This window comes from Rhopilema esculentum, chromosome 20 (genome assembly GCF_057945365.1).
Source record: "Rhopilema esculentum isolate cy_ngs chromosome 20, ASM5794536v1, whole genome shotgun sequence".
NCBI lineage: Eukaryota > Metazoa > Cnidaria > Scyphozoa > Rhizostomeae > Rhizostomatidae > Rhopilema > Rhopilema esculentum.
The window spans coordinates 10,145,643-10,167,281 of NC_142834.1; the positions used below are offsets into that span (position 1 = coordinate 10,145,643).

General features: G+C 36.4%; 4 protein-coding genes across 8 annotated transcripts in view; 1 reads left to right on the forward strand and 3 right to left on the reverse strand.

The window, feature by feature from the left end:
• The window catches only part of LOC135687316 (DNA-dependent protein kinase catalytic subunit), a 97,943-nt gene extending 81,080 nt beyond the window's left edge, over nt 1–16,863 (reverse strand). Inside the window, exons 1-8 of one of the 3 annotated variants that reach the window (XM_065203845.2) lie at nt 16,736–16,863; nt 15,545–15,728; nt 13,457–13,533; nt 13,131–13,223; nt 12,422–12,496; nt 10,717–10,778; nt 10,289–10,332; nt 9,932–10,044 (exon numbers count right to left, since the gene is read on the reverse strand). In XM_065203845.2, coding sequence (XP_065059917.2) covers nt 9,932–10,044; nt 10,289–10,332; nt 10,717–10,778; nt 12,422–12,496; nt 13,131–13,223; nt 13,457–13,533; nt 15,545–15,686 — 606 coding nt within the window. In that variant the 5' untranslated portion in view covers nt 15,687–15,728; nt 16,736–16,863. Of the gene's footprint in view, nt 1–9,931; nt 10,045–10,288; nt 10,333–10,716; nt 10,779–12,421; nt 12,497–13,130; nt 13,224–13,456; nt 13,534–15,544; nt 15,729–16,696 lie in introns of all 3 variants that reach the window. The other 2 variants (XM_065203847.2, XM_065203844.2) reach the window with 2 other exon arrangements.
• LOC135687324 (epithelial sodium channel subunit beta-like) lies at nt 857–5,324 on the reverse strand. The gene has a single exon (XM_065203859.2). It carries the CDS (start codon nt 2,342–2,344, stop codon nt 857–859), a length of 1,488 nt encoding a protein of 495 aa, XP_065059931.2. The 5' UTR covers nt 2,345–5,324.
• Nucleotides 5,498–8,533, forward strand: LOC135687325 (acid-sensing ion channel 4-A). Its single transcript, XM_065203860.2, has one exon. The coding sequence runs from the start codon at nt 5,901–5,903 to the stop codon at nt 7,356–7,358; it is 1,458 nt and encodes a 485-aa protein (XP_065059932.2). The 5' UTR covers nt 5,498–5,900; the 3' UTR covers nt 7,359–8,533.
• Nucleotides 16,864–20,346: 3,483 nt separating the features above from the next.
• The window catches only part of LOC135687327 (NAD-dependent protein deacetylase sirtuin-7), a 30,318-nt gene continuing 29,025 nt past the window's right edge, over nt 20,347–21,639 (reverse strand). For all 3 annotated transcript variants that reach the window (XM_065203863.2, XM_065203862.2, XM_089114626.1), the window contains exons 9-10: nt 21,380–21,446; nt 20,347–20,909 (exon numbers count right to left, since the gene is read on the reverse strand). In XM_065203863.2, the coding sequence (XP_065059935.2) occupies nt 20,585–20,909; nt 21,380–21,446 (392 nt within the window). In that variant the 3' untranslated portion in view covers nt 20,347–20,584. The remainder of the gene's footprint in view (nt 20,910–21,379; nt 21,447–21,639) is intronic.

Genomic DNA, 21,639 nt, shown 5'->3' on the forward strand with positions numbered 1-21,639 from the left:
CACGCTACGCAAACGAACGGCTCAGCAATTGGGTATTAGAGTGTAATGCAAAAAGCATATCTTGCTCGGCGCAGGTTATTTGTTATTTAAGGCTAAAAATGCTAGAGTGGAAGGAGAAACTTTGCCAGGTTGGTTTGGTCTAGGATCAGAGTTAGGTGGGAACAGAAGCTTGGGCTGGGCATTAAGTTAACATACTAGAGCACATGCTTAAAACGGGGTAGTTAGTCATATGTTGTATTCGGAGGTAGATGAAGATCAAATTCACAATATTCTTGCCTTTTTTAAAAAATTGAGTACATGGCGGTAAAGGTCATGCTCAGCATAATAGAATTTAAGATTTTAAAATATAATCGGGCTTCAAGAAATTTCTGCATTAGCAAGGTTGTATTTTGCCAATGCTCTTGGTCAGAAAAATAGGCATAACCTTACAGCACACGCTTCTGAACAAAAGACAAGGTCTCGGTCAACGCTCAGGTAGATGATGTCACATCACTTTCTACATTTTGGACACAGCTAGGGCTAAACTTGGGCAAGTTTTCGTACTTTGAACGGGGCTTAGGTCACATTGGTTCTTTAAACAATAATGGCACCTTGATACAAGGTGGTGAGAAATCAAAATGTGTCTGCAAAGAAATTTAGAACGATGCTTAACACATCAACCCAAGTCTTTCTATTATCCCAACTTCGAATATCAGCCCGTGGCTAGAAGTCGAAAAAATTCTTAAATCAATAAAGTTTAACTCGTGTACCGACAATCAATATATCATTTTGGAGTCTATTTTGAGACTTCCATGGGTTCAATATATGAGGCTAAAAAGGCTCAATATAGGTAGCGCTTAAGATTAAAGTAGAAAATCTAAGCATCTTTGTCCAGGTCTTTGTCACTTTTCACTTTAACGACAGATTTTTCAAAAGCTTCCATGTCCAAATCTTTATCGCTATTTACTTTAATGCCAGATTTTCCAAAGATTGCCATAAAAAGTATAGAGGCAATTAACGCAATTGCTTCGAAAACTGAAAAAACAGAGGCTCCACACCAAAACCCAAGATGGCCACCAATGTTGCTGATAAGATCAAGTTCACCAATCAGTTCTTTAGTTACGTATCTCATGACAGACAACTCATCAAAGTAAATCCTAACCTTGAGGAAATTTTTTGATGAGAAGTCATCACTGGCATTTATTGGATCGAAACCTAAGATTGATTTCGCTAAATGTCTGTACAAGGGTAGATCCCCATCGACAGGCCACTTTGAACTTGACGTTTTTGAATCATATATCACTTCTTTGCAAGCTTTAGGACAATCACAGTGAGCGAGGCTATCACCTTCAAGAAACTGATCACGCATTTCAAGCTCACATTTAAGCATATCAATCGTAACCTTTGACTTTTTCTTGGGTTTAATTTTCCCCCCAATCGTAGGGTTTACGTAGCCGCATTTCTCAAATACGTGTTTGTAAAAGCAGGTTACCAGACAAGATTGATCCGAATAACGACCAGGAAAGTAGTTTGTAAGTCCTTCTCCGTCACTGCAATTTGTACGAAATGGGTATGGAAGGGAGATGGTTTCACTTTTATAAATAGAAATTTGAGTAAATGTTTCAGGGGCAACGAGAATACCACCAATTTCAAGCAAGGGAATCGTTCCTCTTTCGTGGACGAAAATAGTAAACCCAGCACCTTTTTGTGTTTCTATCAATGGTAAGTAGTCAGATTCGTTGACATAAAGTATTAATTGCAAGCCAAAGAACGGTCCGTTTTCAGCCTGAAAGTATGTGTTTGGCCCCGGTCCGTGAAACGTATAGCAGGCATCAGTCCCGTAGGTAGATCTGAAATCTCTGGTGACGTTGCAATATTTATTCGATGCAAATAAACAGGCATCTTTGATATGCCTCAGTAACATTGGTGGGTGCTCAGGAACTGACATGTTGCTGTTCTCAAACGCTGCACGCACTTCTAAAGAGGCATTTTGAACAAATTTGTGGAGAGCAGACAAACTCGCATTCCCATTTTTTATCCCTTCAAGCTTCGCCATTGTCTTGTCCACTATGTTGACAGGCAGACTCGATTTTGTTGCTTTTCCATTGCGACAGATCGTAACGCTAGGAAACTCAATGTTTCTACGCGATTCTTTTTCTACGCTAGTGTAAACCTGTCGTAGTGAAAAGGAGTAGAAAGAAGAATAGACAGCATAAATTACAGCACCAAACAAGGAAGCAAACAAGAAAGCAAAAATAACCTTTCTCAATATCGACAAACTATTATGTATCGCGGCAATTCCATGTACCGTTGCATTTTCTCCGTAGAAACGCAAGAGCGTTTTGATTCGATCCTGTTTGCTCATCTTTATGTCTACGTATCCTTACAGCAAGCAGTTTTTTTTATAAACTCAGGCCTATTTGAGGTAGATCTTTGCGGCGCTAGATGATAATATCAATGTTATTACATGTTTGTCTTGATAAGAATGGGCACTGAAGCTACCTATCAATCTGAGCTTCTTCCATTACGCTGGTAGAAGATTCTTTCATCGAAATGACGTCATCGTACTGCTGGCCAACGCATTTGATCACAAACCCAATGTGGGTAGAATTGCAAGAGCGAGCAATGGCGATTTCAAAAGTTACGGAGAAAAAGTATCAAAAAGGCAGTGCTGAACGCATGACAATCTAGAATTATCTGCATAACAGTCTATTGAGCGCATTCTTATCTGACAATTGTTTTTGGTATCTAGTTAAAATTTATTTGTTGTTTCAACAGTCGTTATGCCCCAAATTATCTTTAAAAAAGGGACCTGCAAAAACAGTGCAGCTCTATTGATACCGTAGTTCATTCTGTGTATTCTTGAGAAACCAAATAAATAGGTTTCGTGGTAAGAGCATTAAATATTGATCAAAGTCATACAATGCAATTCAGACACAAGGTTTAACATAACACGAGAGAAGAATTCAGCAAATAAAGGATCCTATTACCTTAGTCCCTTCAAATTTCACCTGCCTTTATTTTTCGTCCCGGAGGGGGGGGGGCGAGAATTAAAGGGGGCGAATTATGGAAATATTTGATGGGGCGAAAATTAGAGGTAGCAAAAATTAAAGGGTCCTTAAAGGGTCGAAAATTCAAGTTACCATCTTTGCGCGCGTCAAATTTTCATCCTGCGTTGATTGCTTTCATTGTTACAGTTCTAATTTGGTGACTTTCTGGAAAAATATCCATACTGAAGGTCATAAAAAAGATATCTTAATCCTAAGAATTTTGACAAAGATGATAAACTTGTGTATTTTTAAGAGGCCTTACTGTAGTTCAAAATAAAATCCATTAATCTTCGATAACGATAATATTGCCATATTTGCACTCATTCATCGATCATGCCAGCACCACGATATCCCCTTACGGCATCACATACCATAGGACATTCCCTTCACCATTGTACACACGTTCACACATCTATGTCATGCTGATTTCTTCCCAAGTCTAGTTCTTTCCTTCACCATTGCATCATCATTACATCACCACAACACATCATTACTCAGCACATTTATTTTGTATATAAGTATGTTAATTTTATGTAAGTCAGTTCAGTTAAATTACAATCAAGCAACATACTGTCTCTCTCACTGGCTCCGTGTAAACACCAACGATGGAAAGTCACAGGATATGATAGGAACCAGGCAATTCATGCTACATAGTATCGTTCCTATACTATCATCTTCTCTGGCTCAATATAGTAGTCTTGCAGATATTCTTTCATTCGATTGAAGACAGAACTTGGCGCCTTATCCTTATAAACGATTAGTACAATCGGTATTTCGAGTCCACCTTTATGAATTGGCGATCTTCTATACTTGTTGTCTCGTACACGACCTTCTAAAGCGCTTCCATAATTCAAGAAAAAATGGCAAAAGCGATTTTTCAGCAAAAAGTTTCCAAGGAAAAAAAGGTTTTTCAGAGGCCCGAGTGCAGTTCCATGCCGCATGAACGTTCATTGCTTGGAAACTGATAAGGTCAAAGCTTTGAAATTTAAAGTTTTTGGGGGCGAAAATTAAATGGAGCGAACTTGTACACAAAAGGGGGCGAAAATTAAAGGGGCGAAAAATAAAGGGAGCCAATATTGAAGGCAGGCTAAATTTGAAGGGACTAAGGTATCTTATAAACTTGTTACATTTTGCACAAATCTACAAATATAAATTCTTTGATGGAGTGAAGTTTCATTGCTTCGCTAAGAGCAACTGAAACATGAAGCAATTCACAATTCAAAAGGCTTTAAAATAACCCTAAAGAAATGTGATTTGCATGAATATCACCCTAAGCATTTGGAGGAAAATGAGAGTTGGCATTTGTTGAGTTTTCAATACATAAACTCGACATGTAAGGATGAATAACGAAGCTAAGCATAGGCAGATTTATGGAAGAAAGCTAGCACTGGATTTATACCGTGTCAATAGGTTTCATAAATAAGAAACTGTATGTTATAGTGACGTGATCATCAAGGCACGAAAATCACACAACAACGTCTCTGCCAGGCTCTCCACTGGCAAGTGTTTTCTGCACGCTAAATAAGGCACACAAATGACGTTTTATAACCAATATCACAACATTCAGTATTTATATTGGTTTGACCTAGGAACTCCCATATGATTACGTAGAAATAGTTTTGCCTCGATTAAGAGCCTTAAACAGTTTTTCCTCGATTCAATTAAATACCTAAAGAGAATAAATAGATTCCCCTATGGCTGTAGTAACGGCAAATTTTTCAATCATCCCTACAGTGGCTAAACTCAGGTCAGCCCTGTTGATGACCGTATTTGAAAAATATGTTCACGGCATTGTTGCCGAATTCAGTAAACCCAATTATTGGCTAATTAAAGGTAAAAAAGAATTTTAAAAAAGGCTGTTAATAGATTTGTTTGCAGTCAAAGGTTTGCTAGCTATAAATTTTTGAAAACATCGCTGCTGACGGCATTCAAGGTGACAAGAAAAAAGAAACTAATTTACGTGTATGCTTGACAGCAAATTTAGTCTAACACTCATTAAGGAAAGAGACTTGCTCAAACGAAACATTTTATGTCAACCTTATGTCACATTTTATGTCACTATAAATGACAGTCAGTTGAACAGATTATCACAGTTTTTTGCATAGGAAAAGAATGAAAGAAAGCCTTCGAGCTTATATGATTACTCTCTGTTAAACACTATCTTGTTTAATCAAATGAATAGGTGTTTGCCATTTTATCTTCTAAATAGTCATCAACATAAAAAAGGAAAGCAATAGCTTTCTTCGGAAACTCAAGCTTCGATTGAAAATAGAACAGCAAAACAAACGATTTTTCATTCATTGAAATATTCAACTAATTAGTCCATGGATTTGCAGTGAGATTTGCCGCTTTTCACGCAAGTATGATAGTTCAATTGGCTACCGACGTTACGTGCTGATCTCTTATGTGCTGATCTACAATGACGTTTCTAAAAACATAGACAAAGGAAAACAGTAAGCAGGTGCGTCTAAATGAAAACTGTTAAAAAGACTATTAGTGATTAGCTTAAAACAACACTTTTTGAGTATTAATGATGAAAAGATTATGACGAGAAGAAAACTGCAATTGAAAGACAGAATCAATCAGCGCCAGTGTCTTAATTGCACGGGCACGAAGGGCATGAATACTTCTGCGATTAGAGCGAAGAGTGATGCCGATGATCATATGAGATGGTGCGAATCATAACGCAGTTTACTGTCTGTGATAGCAAATACTGAATCTGTTTCGTCGTTAAATGAAGATTAAATGGATTAGGGATTCGACAGTACACGATAAGCGTTGACACCAAGAATACGACCAAAGAAATATAAAAGAAGTGAGCGAATAAAGAAGTTTCTAACAGAACTGTCATAATTGGGACGCTGGGCAATCATGTCGGAGAAACTGAAGAAAACCTTGAGCTTCTTTTTAGAGAACGCAACGACACACGGAATATCTGGAATCTACCAAATGAAAAATATTTTCGTTAAGATATTGATTATGCTTTTGTTTTTAACATTGGTATCATTTATGGGCTACTCCCTCCTAGCAACATTCCGAACATTTTTCGAATATGAAGTCTACACAAGTGTTGAAATTGAAACAAACCATAGGTTGCAGTTTCCAGCCGTGACAATCTGCAGTAACAATGCCATTCCGAAATCTTATTTAAATAGCTCTTTACTGCAGGACGTACTGAACAAGACAAACGACGTAGTGACTGGGAAAATACCGTTTGATGAGATCAACGAATTTTTCCTCAATTTGACATATGAATTGACAGCAAAGCTTGAAAGTAGTAAAACAACAGCTCCTAAGCAACCACCAATGATACTAGAAACATTAAACGACGCTTGCTTGTTCGCTCAAAAGCAGAGATGCAATTTGACCAAAGACTTCAAGCCAACATTTCCTACTGAAATATTAAATACATGTTACACGTTCAACGCAGGATTGGAAAACAGATATGTCCAGACGGGAAAAGGATCTGGTTTCGGCCTTAGCTTGGTTATGTTTATGAACCAATCAGACTTTCTTCCTTTAATTGGAAAAAAGCGTGACACCGGCTTCACCGTTTACATCCATGACTCTGATACATTGCCAATGTTAGGTATAAGAGGAATGCTAGTTGGACCAGGGTTTCACACAAAAATTGCAATCAGAAAGACTGAAATAGTGGCAAAGCCTTCACCTTTTCCCAGCAACTGCTCTAACGGTGAAGGAATTGTTAACTATATACCTGGTGCCTACACTTCTTTGGCTTGCCAACTATCTTGTGTTTTTAATTCAGTTTTGTCAGAATGCGGCTATGCCCAAAATTTGATTCGTAGCCATATAAATACGACAAAAATTATTCAATCAAATGCATCGATGTTACAGTGCAGAGATAGAGTAATGAATGCTGTCTTAGGTGCACAAACCTTTCCATGTCAATGCCCGAGAGCATGTAAAGAGATACGTTATGAGTCAACAATGTCACAGTCAAGATGGCCTAATGACATTGATTTGCCCATTTTCAAAGCTTTATCGCAAAAAGTTGTCGGTGTCAACCCCAGTAGTATCACTGATGATTTCTTCACTAAAAACTTCCTCAAGCTGGACATCTATTTCGATGACATGAGTGTCAGGAAGTATGTTGAGAAAGAAATGATGGGAGGAATTAGTCTATTGAGTATTATTGGCGGTCATTTGGGTTTCTGGACCGGAAGCTCCTTGTTTTCTATTTTTGAATGGTTGGTTGCACTTATAAGCTTGTTGATGCTTTTCATCCAAATAATGGCAAACAAATTTTTAGGTGAAAGAGATCAGTCTGTAACCAAAGTGGAAAGTATTGGCATAAATCCGATGTAAAAACTTGAAACGATGTAAACTTGAGTTTTGCACTGCGGTCAGTCTTACTTGAGGAATGCAATGTCAAGAAAATAGCCAGCACCATAACAGCTAGCTACGGACAATCAATTGGTTGCAGATAAAGTTGAAAAAAGTCTCTACTGATATAAAGGCTTCACTGTACCACAAAATATATCCTCCCAAAAACAGAAACTTTGGCAATTCTTCATGCATGAAGTTCAATTTGCCATGAATTTTACCACAAAACTGTGCACTTAAGTTTATTTATAACACATCATAAAGGTGTCTTATATATTTCACAAGAGTATTTGAAGTATATGCGTATATATAAAAACTATATTTAAAATACTATTCTAGTCCTTTTATGAAGTTTATCCTTCCTTTAAACGTATGTAGTGTCAACTTGGATTTAAAAAAATAATTGCGTTATGCTACTCAATAATTTGGTTAATTTTTCTAAATGTCTCTCAACGCTATCATACAAAATAAGTTTTAAAAAATGGCCCATTAGACCTGATGGAATTTATTTATTATATATGAGAATTATATGAATTATAGAAGTTGAGAAACTTCTATTTCTGCAGCAGAACAAAGTAGAAAACATTAAAGCCGTTAAAACCTCTAGTTGACGAAGACGTCTTGTAGAGATCAGCTGATCTGTCAGTCCTGATACCATTTGTAGCTCGAAGCAAATAAGCGTTTTTTTCTCTGCACATTTTTGTGTACGGGTACTTATTGAAGTAAAATGCAGAATCCATTTCCGATACGTGCTTAAACTAGGCATTTCCCATAAAGTTATGATAAAAAGCCGTTTAACAGATTTTAAAGGTGAACTGACACGCAAAACTATTTTTTGATATAATGCAGAAAACGATGCATGGAATCTTAATTTCAAGTTTTCGGTTAATTATTATTGTCCGTTCTGACGCAATTCCGCTCTAAATTGTCATGAAATTATCGTCGAGTGCTCGACCATTGTCGGCATTTCATGTGACCCAGTGCGTGTGACGTCACAAACACCATGTTTTGATTCCTTGAATGGAAATCACGCATGGACTGGACAGTTCAGTTAATCTTGTTCAGTTACTATTCGAGGAGATATACGTAGCCTTTGATCCAAGACTCATGAAAATTCGAGGCTAATGAAATGTACGAAGGATATGTGCTGGCTGGCCAGACTGGAAACTTTGCTGCGCGCCCGCAATATATTGCTCGCGCACACCTCTGCGCGCTTTTGCATATTGGCCGCGCAAAATCCCCTAGATCCCTTGACAATAGGATTTAACATTATTAACAATAAAAATAACTAAGAGTGCATGATTTCAGGCGCGCAGTCTCAAATTTTCAAAATAAACTTGCCCGCGCAAGAAGCAAAGTTTCCAGTCTGGCTGGCTGGTACTGCGTTATATTAGGAGGGAATTTATCTTTGGAAGGAATAGGCACTTTTAGCTGCTCGAAGAAATTCTCAATTCTGAAGTCAATCATGCGGACGAATGTAAGAATCTTTTCATTTTATCATGAATCTAGCTTCTTTTTCGAATAAATTCAATATATTATTACTTCGATATACATCCATATAAATCATGAACGTTATTTTATTTTGGGTTTGCAAACTCATCGGTTCACTCGAGTTACAGGAGGGCAGCGGCCTGGGAGATGAAAATTTTACTAAGTTGTTATCCTGCAAATAGCGAAGCGATCGTACCAGGTGCTTAACCCCTGAAAATCTTCCATGTGATTGAATAAAAAATATGCCGAAAATGAGTGACGTTACTTCGAAACCTTTACTGCGTATATTGAAGTTAACCAGGATCAAAGACCGAGATTAACTTTTGGGGGGAGGAGGGAAGCCCTGATAAATAAGTCAAACAGCAGCCGTATTTAACAAAATATAAGTATTTTACTTAGGTTTCCAGAAAATAAAAAATCTGCCAATATTTTCATCGCTACCATTATTCGATATGTTGGCCCGCCACACACTTGGTCCTGCAAGATGGAGGAAGGGCCTCAAAGGCGTTGAATAATACGATATTCTTGCAAATCGTATTATGAACGGTTTGTAAAGGAGTCATGATCTGTTTTCCTATCAGATTGTCGAAATGGAGCCAAAACCTACTGAATTAATGTATCGATGCTCATCCGCAAAGTCATGAAAGTACCACCCTCCAGACTTGTTCAAGTGATGTGAACATGGTGTTTGTGACGTCACGATTATGCGGAAGGCTCGGGCAAACTCGTCCGTGCTCGGGAAATGTTCGGTAGCTAACTTTGACGCTCAATAACTCGAAAACTGTGTTGAATATTAAAAAAAAATAATGTACCAGGTATTTTTGCTCGATATGCTTTCATTTGAGGTCAAGTTAATTTTGCGTGTCAGTTCACCTTTAAACAATAAAATCAAGCGGCACGGGTTAGCAAGCTTAAAACAGATAAAAACATAATGGAAGATCGAGACAGGCATGGTTGAATCAGTGCCATTAGCTAGTCTTGTTCGGCTCGAGAGCTAGACAAAAAACGATTGTCCTAACTTTCCAGCCGGTTTACAGATTACAAGACGCAGATGATGTGCTCACCTGTTGCTTTAGTGTTTTAAGGCATATCGTGCCAAACCGCTCAGCATTGCTAGTTGAGTGTTCGGGGAATTTTTCCGCGATAACTCCATTTATATTGAAAAGTGCACCTCGAACTAAAACAACAAACATTTTGTGCTTTAAGATCTCGTTTGAAACGCACATCACAACTTGTTTATCTTGAAGAGATTTCTCTACAAACGTCACAAAAAGCTGAAGATGTCCACTTTATAAATAGCTTTGATATTCTACGTTAAGTGCAGTGTATTAAGAAAATAGAATGAATATCAACTGAAAAATTGCTTTGGTAAACATAATCATAAATTAGAAACAAAAGAAGTAGAAAGCTAAACGGCTCACCTCCAGATGCTTCTCTTGTGCTTTGCAAGCAAAGTGCAAATAATCTAGCGACAGTTATATAAAAATTCTAGAGATATGGTTTCCCTTTTTTCTGTAAACCTTATTAAACTTAACGAGAAGATTGTTAAGAGTATACGATATATTTGTTATAACTAAAAATACCAAAGCTGTTTATTATCAATACAAGATACTATCACTGGGATGCAATCAATGCCTGCTTTGATAAGTTGTTGACAACTGTTTAGTTTCTCTTTGGTTGATGAAGTGAGAAATACCTCAACCATAAAACACTCTTTCACTGCGGGCATTTCACAAAAATTTCTCATTTACAAATTTTCAGATACCTTAATTTTAATCCATAACTAGATAGAAATAGATATGGCATTAATTTGAACACAAAGCTACCCAATACTCATACAAAAGGATACTTTTCTGCCAATACAGGAACATCAAGTCTTTGTTGTATATCCTTGTTGCTAGACTGGAGAAGCTAGAAAAACAAGTTTAGCAAAAAAAGTAGAACATACAAAGAACATGACAATTGAAAATTGGAAATAGGGAAATTGGTCTTATTGAAACCTTAGCACACAGGGCATTGATGATATGCTCCAAAACTGAATAGTGTCCTGAGCTTGATAGAATCTAGGAAATTCTATTGGAGAAAGGCTGCCAATAAGATTGTCATTTCAATTTGTTTTAGAGAAAAATTTGCAAAATTGTTGGCTTGGAAAAAGTTTGGCCCGGAAAAGTGCCTTGTATATTCAAAGAGGCTGTGGGTTGGCAACGTTTCATTAGAATTCGAAAATCAAATTAATAAGACAATTGTTTCCACTGTGACGCCCCGTGTGGTCCATAGTACTAAGGCCATGCTTCTGTCCATTTAAAAGGATTGCGTTCCTACCAATCAAAAAAATTTAGTTATTTATGAATTTTGTGCCGATATGAAGCTTGGTGTGTAGGACGCACTAGCGATTAGTCGATAGAATAAAACAGCATGTTCCCGCGAGTATCAGGGACAAAGTTCTTAAAAAACATCCACAGCGCATTTGCAAAAATTAAAATGCCCAATTAAATGTGATTCGGCAATTGGTCAACATTTTTTCACAAATCTAGAGTGTGCCAAAACGTATAATGATTACAATTTCAAAATCATTGGGCAGACAAGATTATCTTTTCATATAAGAGTTTGGGAATCTGTTTACATCAAAACAAAGGATTCCGATATGTGTAGACAGAAAAAGTTAGTTTTCTCTCGTTGACTACGTTAGAGGTTAGCGGTCACTGATTGGTGAAAACAATAACCAATCAAACGCATCTTATTTCCCCTCACGTTACTCTCGATCCACACCTGGATACAAATTTTCAGCTTACTTTCGGTCTTATTCAACGTTTATACTCTGAAGAGTGTCGGACGAAAAGTGTTTTAATATGCTATGTTTCCGGTATTTCGTGAAATCTTCAAACTTTGCGGTACCAGAAACTTATTTCTTGGTTATTTCCGGCGGAGACCCTTGAAAGTAATTCTCGTTCCAAGCATGAATTATCTAAAAAGGCTGAAATTTCCAATTATATTTTCTTCAATAACAAAAAAGAGAAGCTATAATTGGGAAACAGCCAGTAAGCTGTTCCCTATACATGTCAAGGAAACTATATCCAACAAGCTAAATTCTGGAAAAATTAACGATTGATTTTGAGAAATCTTGATTGAAGTAAGCTTTTCAAATGCAAATAGATTTGAATAGGCCAGACATAACAAGATAATTTTGCTGCTAGTCTTTGTTGAAACATAGGGTGAATTACAAGTAGATGAGCTAAATGCTTTGACCTGCTTAAAGCTTGGAAAACAAAGAAGTACAAAACGGTTAGCAAATCAACAAAGAAATTGGACATATCTATTTTCAATCCACCAATAAAACGAGAGGCCTCGACATATAGCTCCATAAACGAAGTTGCTGTGTAGCTCCAAAATTCAGAACTTTAAAGCATAGCCTGTATGATTCTTTTAAAGGGGAAGAGGTAAACCAACAGTTTAAAAAAACTGAAATTTAGAAATAGTTACAACTTATAATGATGTTCCTTAGAAAGCTAAGGACTATGCAATTCGACCTGAAGAAACAATACATTAAATCACACCTGAGTTAGAATATTAAAACCTTCAACTTTAACCTTGCTTGAAGGATCCCTGGTGACAACCAGGAGACAGGCATCCTAAAACACAAAGCAAATTACTTAAAAATGGAAAGCTGTATTTTTACTGCTGTGTATATTCATTTCTATTATATGAGTTTTGGCAAAATCCAAATAACATTATACAACATGTGTTCAGATGACATTTTACTTTTGTCTTACTAAAAGGGGCAGGATACCAGAATTAATCAAAATGAAGACATCAGAGAATACCAGCTAAACATAGGTTAGGAAAAGTAACAGCTACAAGGCACAAACTTCAGGTTAATATTTCAAGTCTAATTCATGTCACTACTGTAAGAATGTGTCTTTCATTGCCTTATTTCACAACACACAACAATTTTTGCATTACTCTTTGGATTTGAGACAAGTAGGATCCCATTGACTTTTGTTTGATTTCATAGATTTGCAGCAAAACTTGTAGTCAAATCAGATTTTAACCAACAAATAACAACTCTCAAAATCACAACCATCATTAATCATAAGACCAAATAAATAGAGTCATACAAAACAAACCCAGCAAAAGCCTATGCATTATTTTAGGATTTATGAGACAAAAAGAGCTAAGGTAACAAGGACAAATAGAGAATGAATGTTTGCCAAATGTAAATTACATAGAGACATATATTCAAAAAGTCACTTTTCTCAGGCTCACCTGGATTGACTTTACATGCGGTAAGATGCTGTCACCAATTTTTTCCAAATATACTAATAGGAATGTAAGCAAATCAGCTTTTGGATTCTCAAACTGCAATTTAAACAAAAAATTGGTTCCTTTGAGCAAATTAAAAACTAGCCATAACAAACAAATGAAATCAATTAATACATACCTTAACAGGGACAATAAAAAAACATTGGGGGAACGGAATTTAACACTTAAACATCCTCGTTTAAACAGGTCAGCAACTCATATCTCTGCAAATGAGCCAGAACAGGTAACATAATAAATATAGAAGCATCAAAAATCAAGAACAAACTTACCTCTTTAAGCTGAACAGTTGTGTTGATGAATGTAAGAACACCAAATTCATTGTTAAAAAGAAGAGAAGTGCTGTATTCTGGAACAGAATTTAGTAAAATCAAAATTCATTATATAATTCTTAGATATTAAAAAAATAGGAGTCTTTTGATAAATTCTTTAACAAATTTTCTAAGGGTTGTTAATTTTATGATAAAAATGGTTTCTGAAAAGGAATTGTAGAACAAAAAATAACTTTTTCCATTTTCCAAGTGTACAGCAGGGGTAAGGGGCATGTAATAGCCTTTTTTATGTGCAGCAAATTGTCAAAAATGAACTGGCAGTGTTCAAAAATGAACACTAACAAAACAAGCACATACTTCTCCCAAGAACAAATATGAGATATTCTCCAAGTAAAAAATAGCTATGGATTTTGTGTGAGACACATGCATTATGGCCTGTTCTCATGCTTACACACATCAAACTAAAATTCTCATACATTCTACATTTAAGTTTTAGATAATTCAAGGAGGGGCAAGAAACATTAATTTCCTGACAAAAGTCTAATAAGAATCTACATTTTTCATGAACTTGAACGTAACATTACAACATCAGAACTGAAAAAAAATATTTTGATATTCTCATGTTCATTCAGCTTTAAAGTCTTTTCTCTCAAAATTTAACACTTGATAAAAATGACAACAATGTTAAATTTTCTACAAGATCAGAAGCTTTCTGGCAAAATATTAGTTTAGCTTTACAGGGGAGGTTTTGTCCCCTCTAACACCCTATGCCACGGCAAAGGAAAATGATCAACCTTTAATTTTGAAACAAGATTTGGAAGCATCCACTCGCTCATGTTCAAAACTGAATTTTGACAGGTGTCACTATCCTCCCACTGCTGAGGTTATTCCACTTGAAGAAGAAGATAAAAAAGGCTTTGAAGTTCAGACAGTTTTTCAGAGTCTGGATTAATTCAGTATTTTAGCCCCTATTTGCAGTTACTGATGTTACTGACGCTGTAAACGAAATTGTCTTAAATCCTTTCATTTTGGTTTTCTTTCTGGATTCGCATTAAGAAAGCCTTAGTGTAACTTCCAATAATCTCTTCAAGACTAGACACTCATCCAAAACATTAATGAAAAAATTTCTAGGAATCTTTTCAATTTCGGAAAACATCTGTGTAGTGATAAGTGATAAGACCACCAGATTTAGCTGCATTTTTATTACCCTTGTTGTGAAACTGCAATGTACTGAAGTTTACGTTTCTTGTCACACCCTTATCAGGATTGGTCCTTTTTTTCTATATGAAGTGTTAGAAGGCTTACGATTATAATGAAATGGGATAAGAATACTGGCAAAAACTGTAGCCTCAATTCAAGCTAAATTGATATCTAGATTAGCCTAAATTCAACAAAAGACAATTGAAACTTTACTGGCATCTAAAAATGTAACCTCTAACAAATGGAAAAAGCCAGCTTTATGCAAACTGCAAAATTCTTTATCTTGAGTTGCTTATTTTTACATTCAACAAACAAGATTGATATTCATGCACTCAGCAACATCATAGGCACCTTGATTTCTTGTTGTGAAGACCTTTGATGCATTTAGGCTTTCCTTGGATTGACATGCAATCCCATGCGTTTTATCAGAAAGGTGTGCGTTTATATGATAGCAAACCATTTATAAGCTCAGTATAAACTTGTGTAGAAACTTGCTCAAGTCAAGTCTTATGTAAAAACGTTTTGTTGTTAAAATGTAAGTAGCTATGTTGAGAATTCAGCAAAGAAAATTTCACAAAAATTACTGCTGTTATCATTGTTGAGTCAAGGCAATTTCTGCTTAGATCTATCATGAATATTCTAAATTTTGGCAAAAAAACAGCACAAGCCGCCACACACCTGGTTGCCTTCTAGTGTACAGTGGCTAGCACACGTTCTATATTTTTACAAAAAAGGCCTGGAATTACTTTTAGCATCAAAAGCAGGGCTTTTTGTCCTTCATACTGAAATCCAAAATGTATTACAAACCACAAAATTAGAGCTCAAATGCAAAATGAATAAAATTGAATAGTCTGTTAATTCAAAAAACTATGTTTATGTGACGCCTACCAATGTCAGCAACTGTAATGAAATCTTGACAATGAGAAGCAATGTCGCTGACAACATTTGAAGCTTCTACACTTCTCCCAATGAAATCTCTCTTCAGTATGTCCTGAAGATGTTCTAACAAGACTTGCAGAGAATGAGACATCTGGATTCTTTGGTCTTCAGTCAAAATAATCCATCAAATATACTGCAAATATCAAAACATACAAGTGTCTTAAACAATAAGAAAACAATTAAAAATGTTTTCCAACCAGTTATCTCTTCTAGGATTCAAGCAGTCAATAGTCAAATATGCTGATGAAAAATGATTTGTTTAAAAAAATGCTACCAATAATTTGAAAAACTAAACAACCTTCTCTGAAACTATAAAAAAACCAGACACCTATGGAATTCTTTTATTGGTAGCTTCCCAGTGCCTGAGGAAAATAGTACACCTCTGCTGTTTGAATTCTCCCCTCATGAGTTGTATTCATTGTTCATTTTGGACCAAACTGGAAACTTTTGTTGCACACCTGCAATATATTGCTCCTGAACACAAATTTTTCATTAACGCACTTTTGCATATTGGCAGCGTGAAGTCCCTAGTTTATAACATTTTACATTATGAACACTACAAATTTCTAAATTTGTGTGATTTCAGGCAGCCAGTCTCAAATTTCCAAAATGAGCTTGCTTGCAACATCATGAAAGTTCTTTCTCTTGATAGATCCAACCATCAGGCTGAATAATATGTTAAACCCTTTGAGGCATGTCGGGAACCATTGAAGCGAGGGCTGATTAGGCTTCAACCAAAAAAAGTTACTTCAAAAAGATACTATGAAACATCTGACTACTATGAAATCAAAATGCTACCATGAAATTATATAGCCTCACTACACCTCTCCATAGATATCTGTAATTAAAGAAACCCCCTCACACTCATGCATGATACGATTCCTCGTTTCTTCCCAGAATGTATCGAATAATAATGTTGCCTACTGCTTTGCAGTAAATAAACCCCTAAATGAAACCTCATTAGCATGGTGTTTTGGCAAGTAAAGGCAGGGTAGCGACGACCGTCATAAACCTGCAGGAAGCACAAATGACGAATAAATAGGAAAGAAATGCAAACGTGTTAAAAGTAGACTACATCTTTTTGTATTGTGGTAATTTTACCTTAGTAATGCTCGAAAGAAACTATTATCTTGATAATACCTCCACAAAAGTGCAAGTTCTTGGCCGGTTACACACAGGGCTACGCAGGACATGTTTAGCGTTGTTCCGCAAGTGAACACAGCAACAACACCAAATACTGTACATTTCGCGCCATCTTGCATGCTGTTTGGCTTGCCATCGGACCACTTTGTTTGGACCGATAGTGACAATGGTTGGGTCGAAATCTACGGTCCGTGACAACTTTTACTTTAGTTACCTTGTTTTTAAAGTTGTTTTGACATTTTATAGAACACTGTGCAAAATGAGCCCGGGTAAAATTTTGATTTTTGGTGGGCGTTGACCGGAAATGACATCATAAATTTGGTACCTGTAAAATGATTTGGTACCATAATTTGAGACAGGTATGTCTTAATCACAGAAGTAACACACCATTCCACTCACTGCGAGCAAGGTTTTCAATTGATGTGCATTAAATCACATTTTGAAGATATAAGGAAATTATGTTATGACGTCACTTTCAGAACTCAAAAACAATATATTGATCATACTGCTCTGATAAAATTGAGATTCATAAATTTTATGTGTTGAAGTCACTGTCCTAACAAGTAATTAACAGGGCAGGTGAAACCGGGGGGCATGCGAATTTCTATTGCCTAAACTTGGCACACCAAGGTCTATTTGTTAACGAAAACTTTCTCAGAAACATTACAAAAAGAGATAAATCAGCTGTTGAAGGAAAAGAAACAGCTGGAAATAATTTTTTTGATGATATGAGAAATAAAGTATGGGCAGATTTGTTCTTAAAAAGTATTATCAAGAAAACTTCAGAGTTTGATCGTTTGGATAATCCATTCCTACTAAGAAAGATAAAATATCAACGCAATTATAAATTCTATTTAAACTCATTTTGACAAGCCCAGTTTGAAGGTTTTTCAAATTTTTGTTAAAGCACTGAATTTCCGAAAAAGTTAAGATGAGATGTTACAAAGTTATATCTTAACTGTACAAAATTGTTTAACTTTTTATTTTTAGTTGATATTTCAAGGTTAATGTTTTCTATTAATCCGTGTTTCATTGATTTTTCTCCCCCATCTTACTTCGGGTACTTTTAAAATCTAAAAAAAAGTCTTCATTACGAGCTATATGATAGTGGTTATTCCAAAACTTTGCAAAACTTATCTATTTCAAGTCAACATCATAATAGACGCGACAATGCGACACCTTCAGTCAAAATTCATTTTAGATACAGTTTCTGGCCATCCCTAAGACACAATAATTCTAAAATTTTCTTGCCGCCAACTATGATGGCGGCCTTTCCTAACCCCTTTCGAGACAATTTATATTTTGGCCCCTCCACTTTCAAATACGTTTCGCCGGCCCTGATGTGATGTTATGTGAAGAAACATGTTGTTTAACATCCTGTGAATTAGTCAATTCATGTTTAGTCATACAAAATATCAGTTGCACCATATTTTCGCGAGCCTCGGACATTGATTCGGATAAACTATAGAGAAACCATATGCGATGTTACCAACATCTTGTCCGTTAGAACGAATAACTCATAGAGTTTCAGGCGCGGATCCAGCCTGGATTCTGACCTATGCAAAGGTTGTCAGAAAGAGAAGCCACGCCCTTTTGTGTTGGAAACGCTCAAATATTTCTAAATAAAATCGGTATCACTGATTTTGAATAGGGGGTTCCACAAAAGAATTCTGAGGAAACGACCCGCAAAGAAAAGACTAAATTAAATAAAAGACTAAACGACCTACAATTCGAAGAAAAAAGCCTCTGACCCCGGTAGAAGTGAGTTTCCCGACCCCGGTAGAATTCGACTCAGGGCCCCCTACATTCCGAACGTTACGGTCTTATCACATCACTACAGAGCAGACACTACAATGTTGACTGATTTAGCAAAAAGTTTTTTAGCAGGGGTGAAGCAGTAATTGGCTAAGTCCATTTCATTGGCAGAAACAAACAATTGCATAGGTCCACGGTAAACAATTGCATAGCTAAACTCTGACTTCTATTGGTTGGCAACCTCAGTTTCTGATTTGATGAATCAAATCTGACCTATGATCGCGCCAAAGATTGCAGAGGTGGCAGGTCTAGGACGGACGTCGAGTACGTATTTGCCCTTTCTTTCTCTGATTGACTTAAAAAATTGAGGGAAAATGCAAGTAAACTAACGCTGCAAAAGATACGTTTCGTTCAGCTCCGAAATAATTGTTTTAAATGTAAACCCGTTGTCAGAAAAATTTGCAAGCTGAGAGTTGCTACCCACGATGCCTCCGCCCAAATATGTAGATAACCAATGGATGGGGAGAGCTGGGGGAAAAAAGCGTTATAATCGTATCATTATATGGAAAATAACGATTAAGATATCGGGGAGGGGGTACGTTCGCGGGCATACACCTTCTCCGTTATTAAATCATTGTTTGAACTTGCTAAATGAGAGAGGTAGCTTGTTGACTGTTGAGGGTATTCGCAACGAATCGACGGAACCCTTCTGAACGGCTTGTATTTCAAGTGTCATATTTTTTCTTTTATAAACATTATTTTGTTTTAGTGATGGAATATTAAGACACCTTCTTCCATAACAAAGTACACATAGCATTTTAATTCTCGTTAAACCTTTTTGCATTTGGTAGAATTAAACAAAACCAATTCAATACCTTCTGAACTTCTATTCGTATTCTTACAAAGTTTATTATGTTTATTAAGCTAATGACGAAGGCGGGAAGATAAAGCTATATCAAGCACGCGACCCTTCAAATTAAAGCTAAAAAGTATCTTTTATTTGAGGGGCGGATATACAGAACAAATCCGAAGGGAATAATCGGTAAAATGGTCACCTATATAATTTGCTCATGTCCATACAGGGACCACGCCACGAATCTAAAAGTGGGGGGGGGGGAGAGGCCAAGGCTAGCAAAAGTAGGGAGTCAAGGCTTTTCCCCCTTTCAGTGCAGCTTTAAAATTACTTACTTCGCAAAAAGTAGGGGGGGCCATGGCCACCCCGGCCGCCATAACGACCTTTGATTGAGGCCACCTTTTCGTCGAAAAGAGGGACTTGAAACTATTTTCCGACGAATACGCATCGTCCAATTTGTTTAACGCAGTCCAAAACATAATAACACATAGCTTATAGAGGAAATGCAATGGCAAAGCGATTTCAATTGACGAATTTTCATAATTTCACAATAAAATCGCAACTGTAAAAAAATTGCAAAAATAAACCTTTTGCATCGCCAAATTTGAAGACATCACTGAAAGTATACCATTTTTGCTCTTCCGTGTTATCGTCAACTTAATGAAAAAATGATTCCATTGCGACGTAGACCAAATATCTTGATAAATAATTACCAATGAAGTGCATGATTCTTCTATTCCAATTCTTATTGAGTAAAAAAATACATATAAATATGAATAGGACAGATTAATTACCAGGGCCTCCGACGAAGGGGGGCTGGGGAGCTTGCCCCCCCCACTTTTTTGCCTAACAATAAGAGCAATTTCCAAAATCTTTAATCGTGGGTGCTAAATTTCCCCTTGGCCCCCCTACTTTCCAACCTGTGTCGGAGCTCATGATTACCACAAACAAACCTCAAAAGGTAGAGGTAAGAGAGTCGCAGAATGATTCAATAAACGTCTATAACAAGGCTGTATTCTATTCTAAAACAGTGGCCATGCAAGTAGATTTTAATAACTATTCACATTCTTAATGCAGCCAAAATGTAAATCAACGTATCCAAAGATTGGAATACTCTTAGGTTTAGGGGTCTCAGGTTAGAATTGAAAAATCTGAGGCAAAAATCAGGGCTCCAAGAATTTTTTAAGCAAAGACTAGACTTGCACAGAAACTGGGCCATTTCAATCGACCTGCATTCATCACTTCCTTTTTCTTTTCTTCACTTTCCCAAGTCCTTTCCCAAACCAACCCGGCCGAACGGTTGCCGTTTTATGGTTGGTTTGCACAACATTTTTTAAAACAGCGTCTGCCTCTTCTTTTACTTGCTCATTTAAAAGTGAACTGAAAATACAGTTGCTTTTTGATATTGAAGATTGCACTGTTGGAGCATAGTCATTTGTCTTTTGTTCTTCCTTTACTTTTGAGTTGCATTCATCTTTCTTCAATGTAAGCAGTTTTGTCTTATGTGTATCAGATTCATAACGTGTAAGGGGAACGTGTATTCTGAACAACGGGTCATTTTGCCTGCAAATTAATAACAGTTTGTTAAGCGTTTGTCTTAGGAAGAAGAAATAGGAGGAAGCTTAGGCAAAAGCAATAAAGAGCAAATTGATTACGTTTTACGAGCAAAGGATAATTGTAACATAAACACCAATAAACTACACCTTTTAAAAAAGGATTAAACAAAAACGTTGATATTTTGTTCCAAATATGCCGAAATATCTTCCCAAAGTTTATTTTCGTAGCTTTCCTCAACCAATATTTGCTTTAAGGCTGTCGACAGATCCTAAAGAGGCTTAAGCTATCTTACAAGAAAAAATTTTCTTCAACACACCAACCAGTGAGCGAAATTCCACTCACACGCTCATTGATTGGCCAATATTGATAACATAACCTCCAAAAACCTCCAAAAACACGGAGGTTATGTGTTCGAAAGGTAATAAAAAACAATTAGAAGTTGAAATTTGAGAACAAAGGATGTAGTACTTAATTACCTGTTGTATTTAGGAATTGAATAACTAAGTTGACTCATGACAAGTTTCATAACCTCGTCCACTTTTCCTAGAAGATACGGGAGCATACGATTTTAAAATGGTTTACTAAAAAATATTGCTCGTCAAGCAAAACCCTGTCTCCCCGCTATCTCCAGAGGTTGGCTGTTCGTGAACATTAATAACATTAGTAATGATCATAAATAATCAGAAAATGATCTTTCGGAAAGACTGCAAAGTTGCTACAGACCAGAAAGTATAAA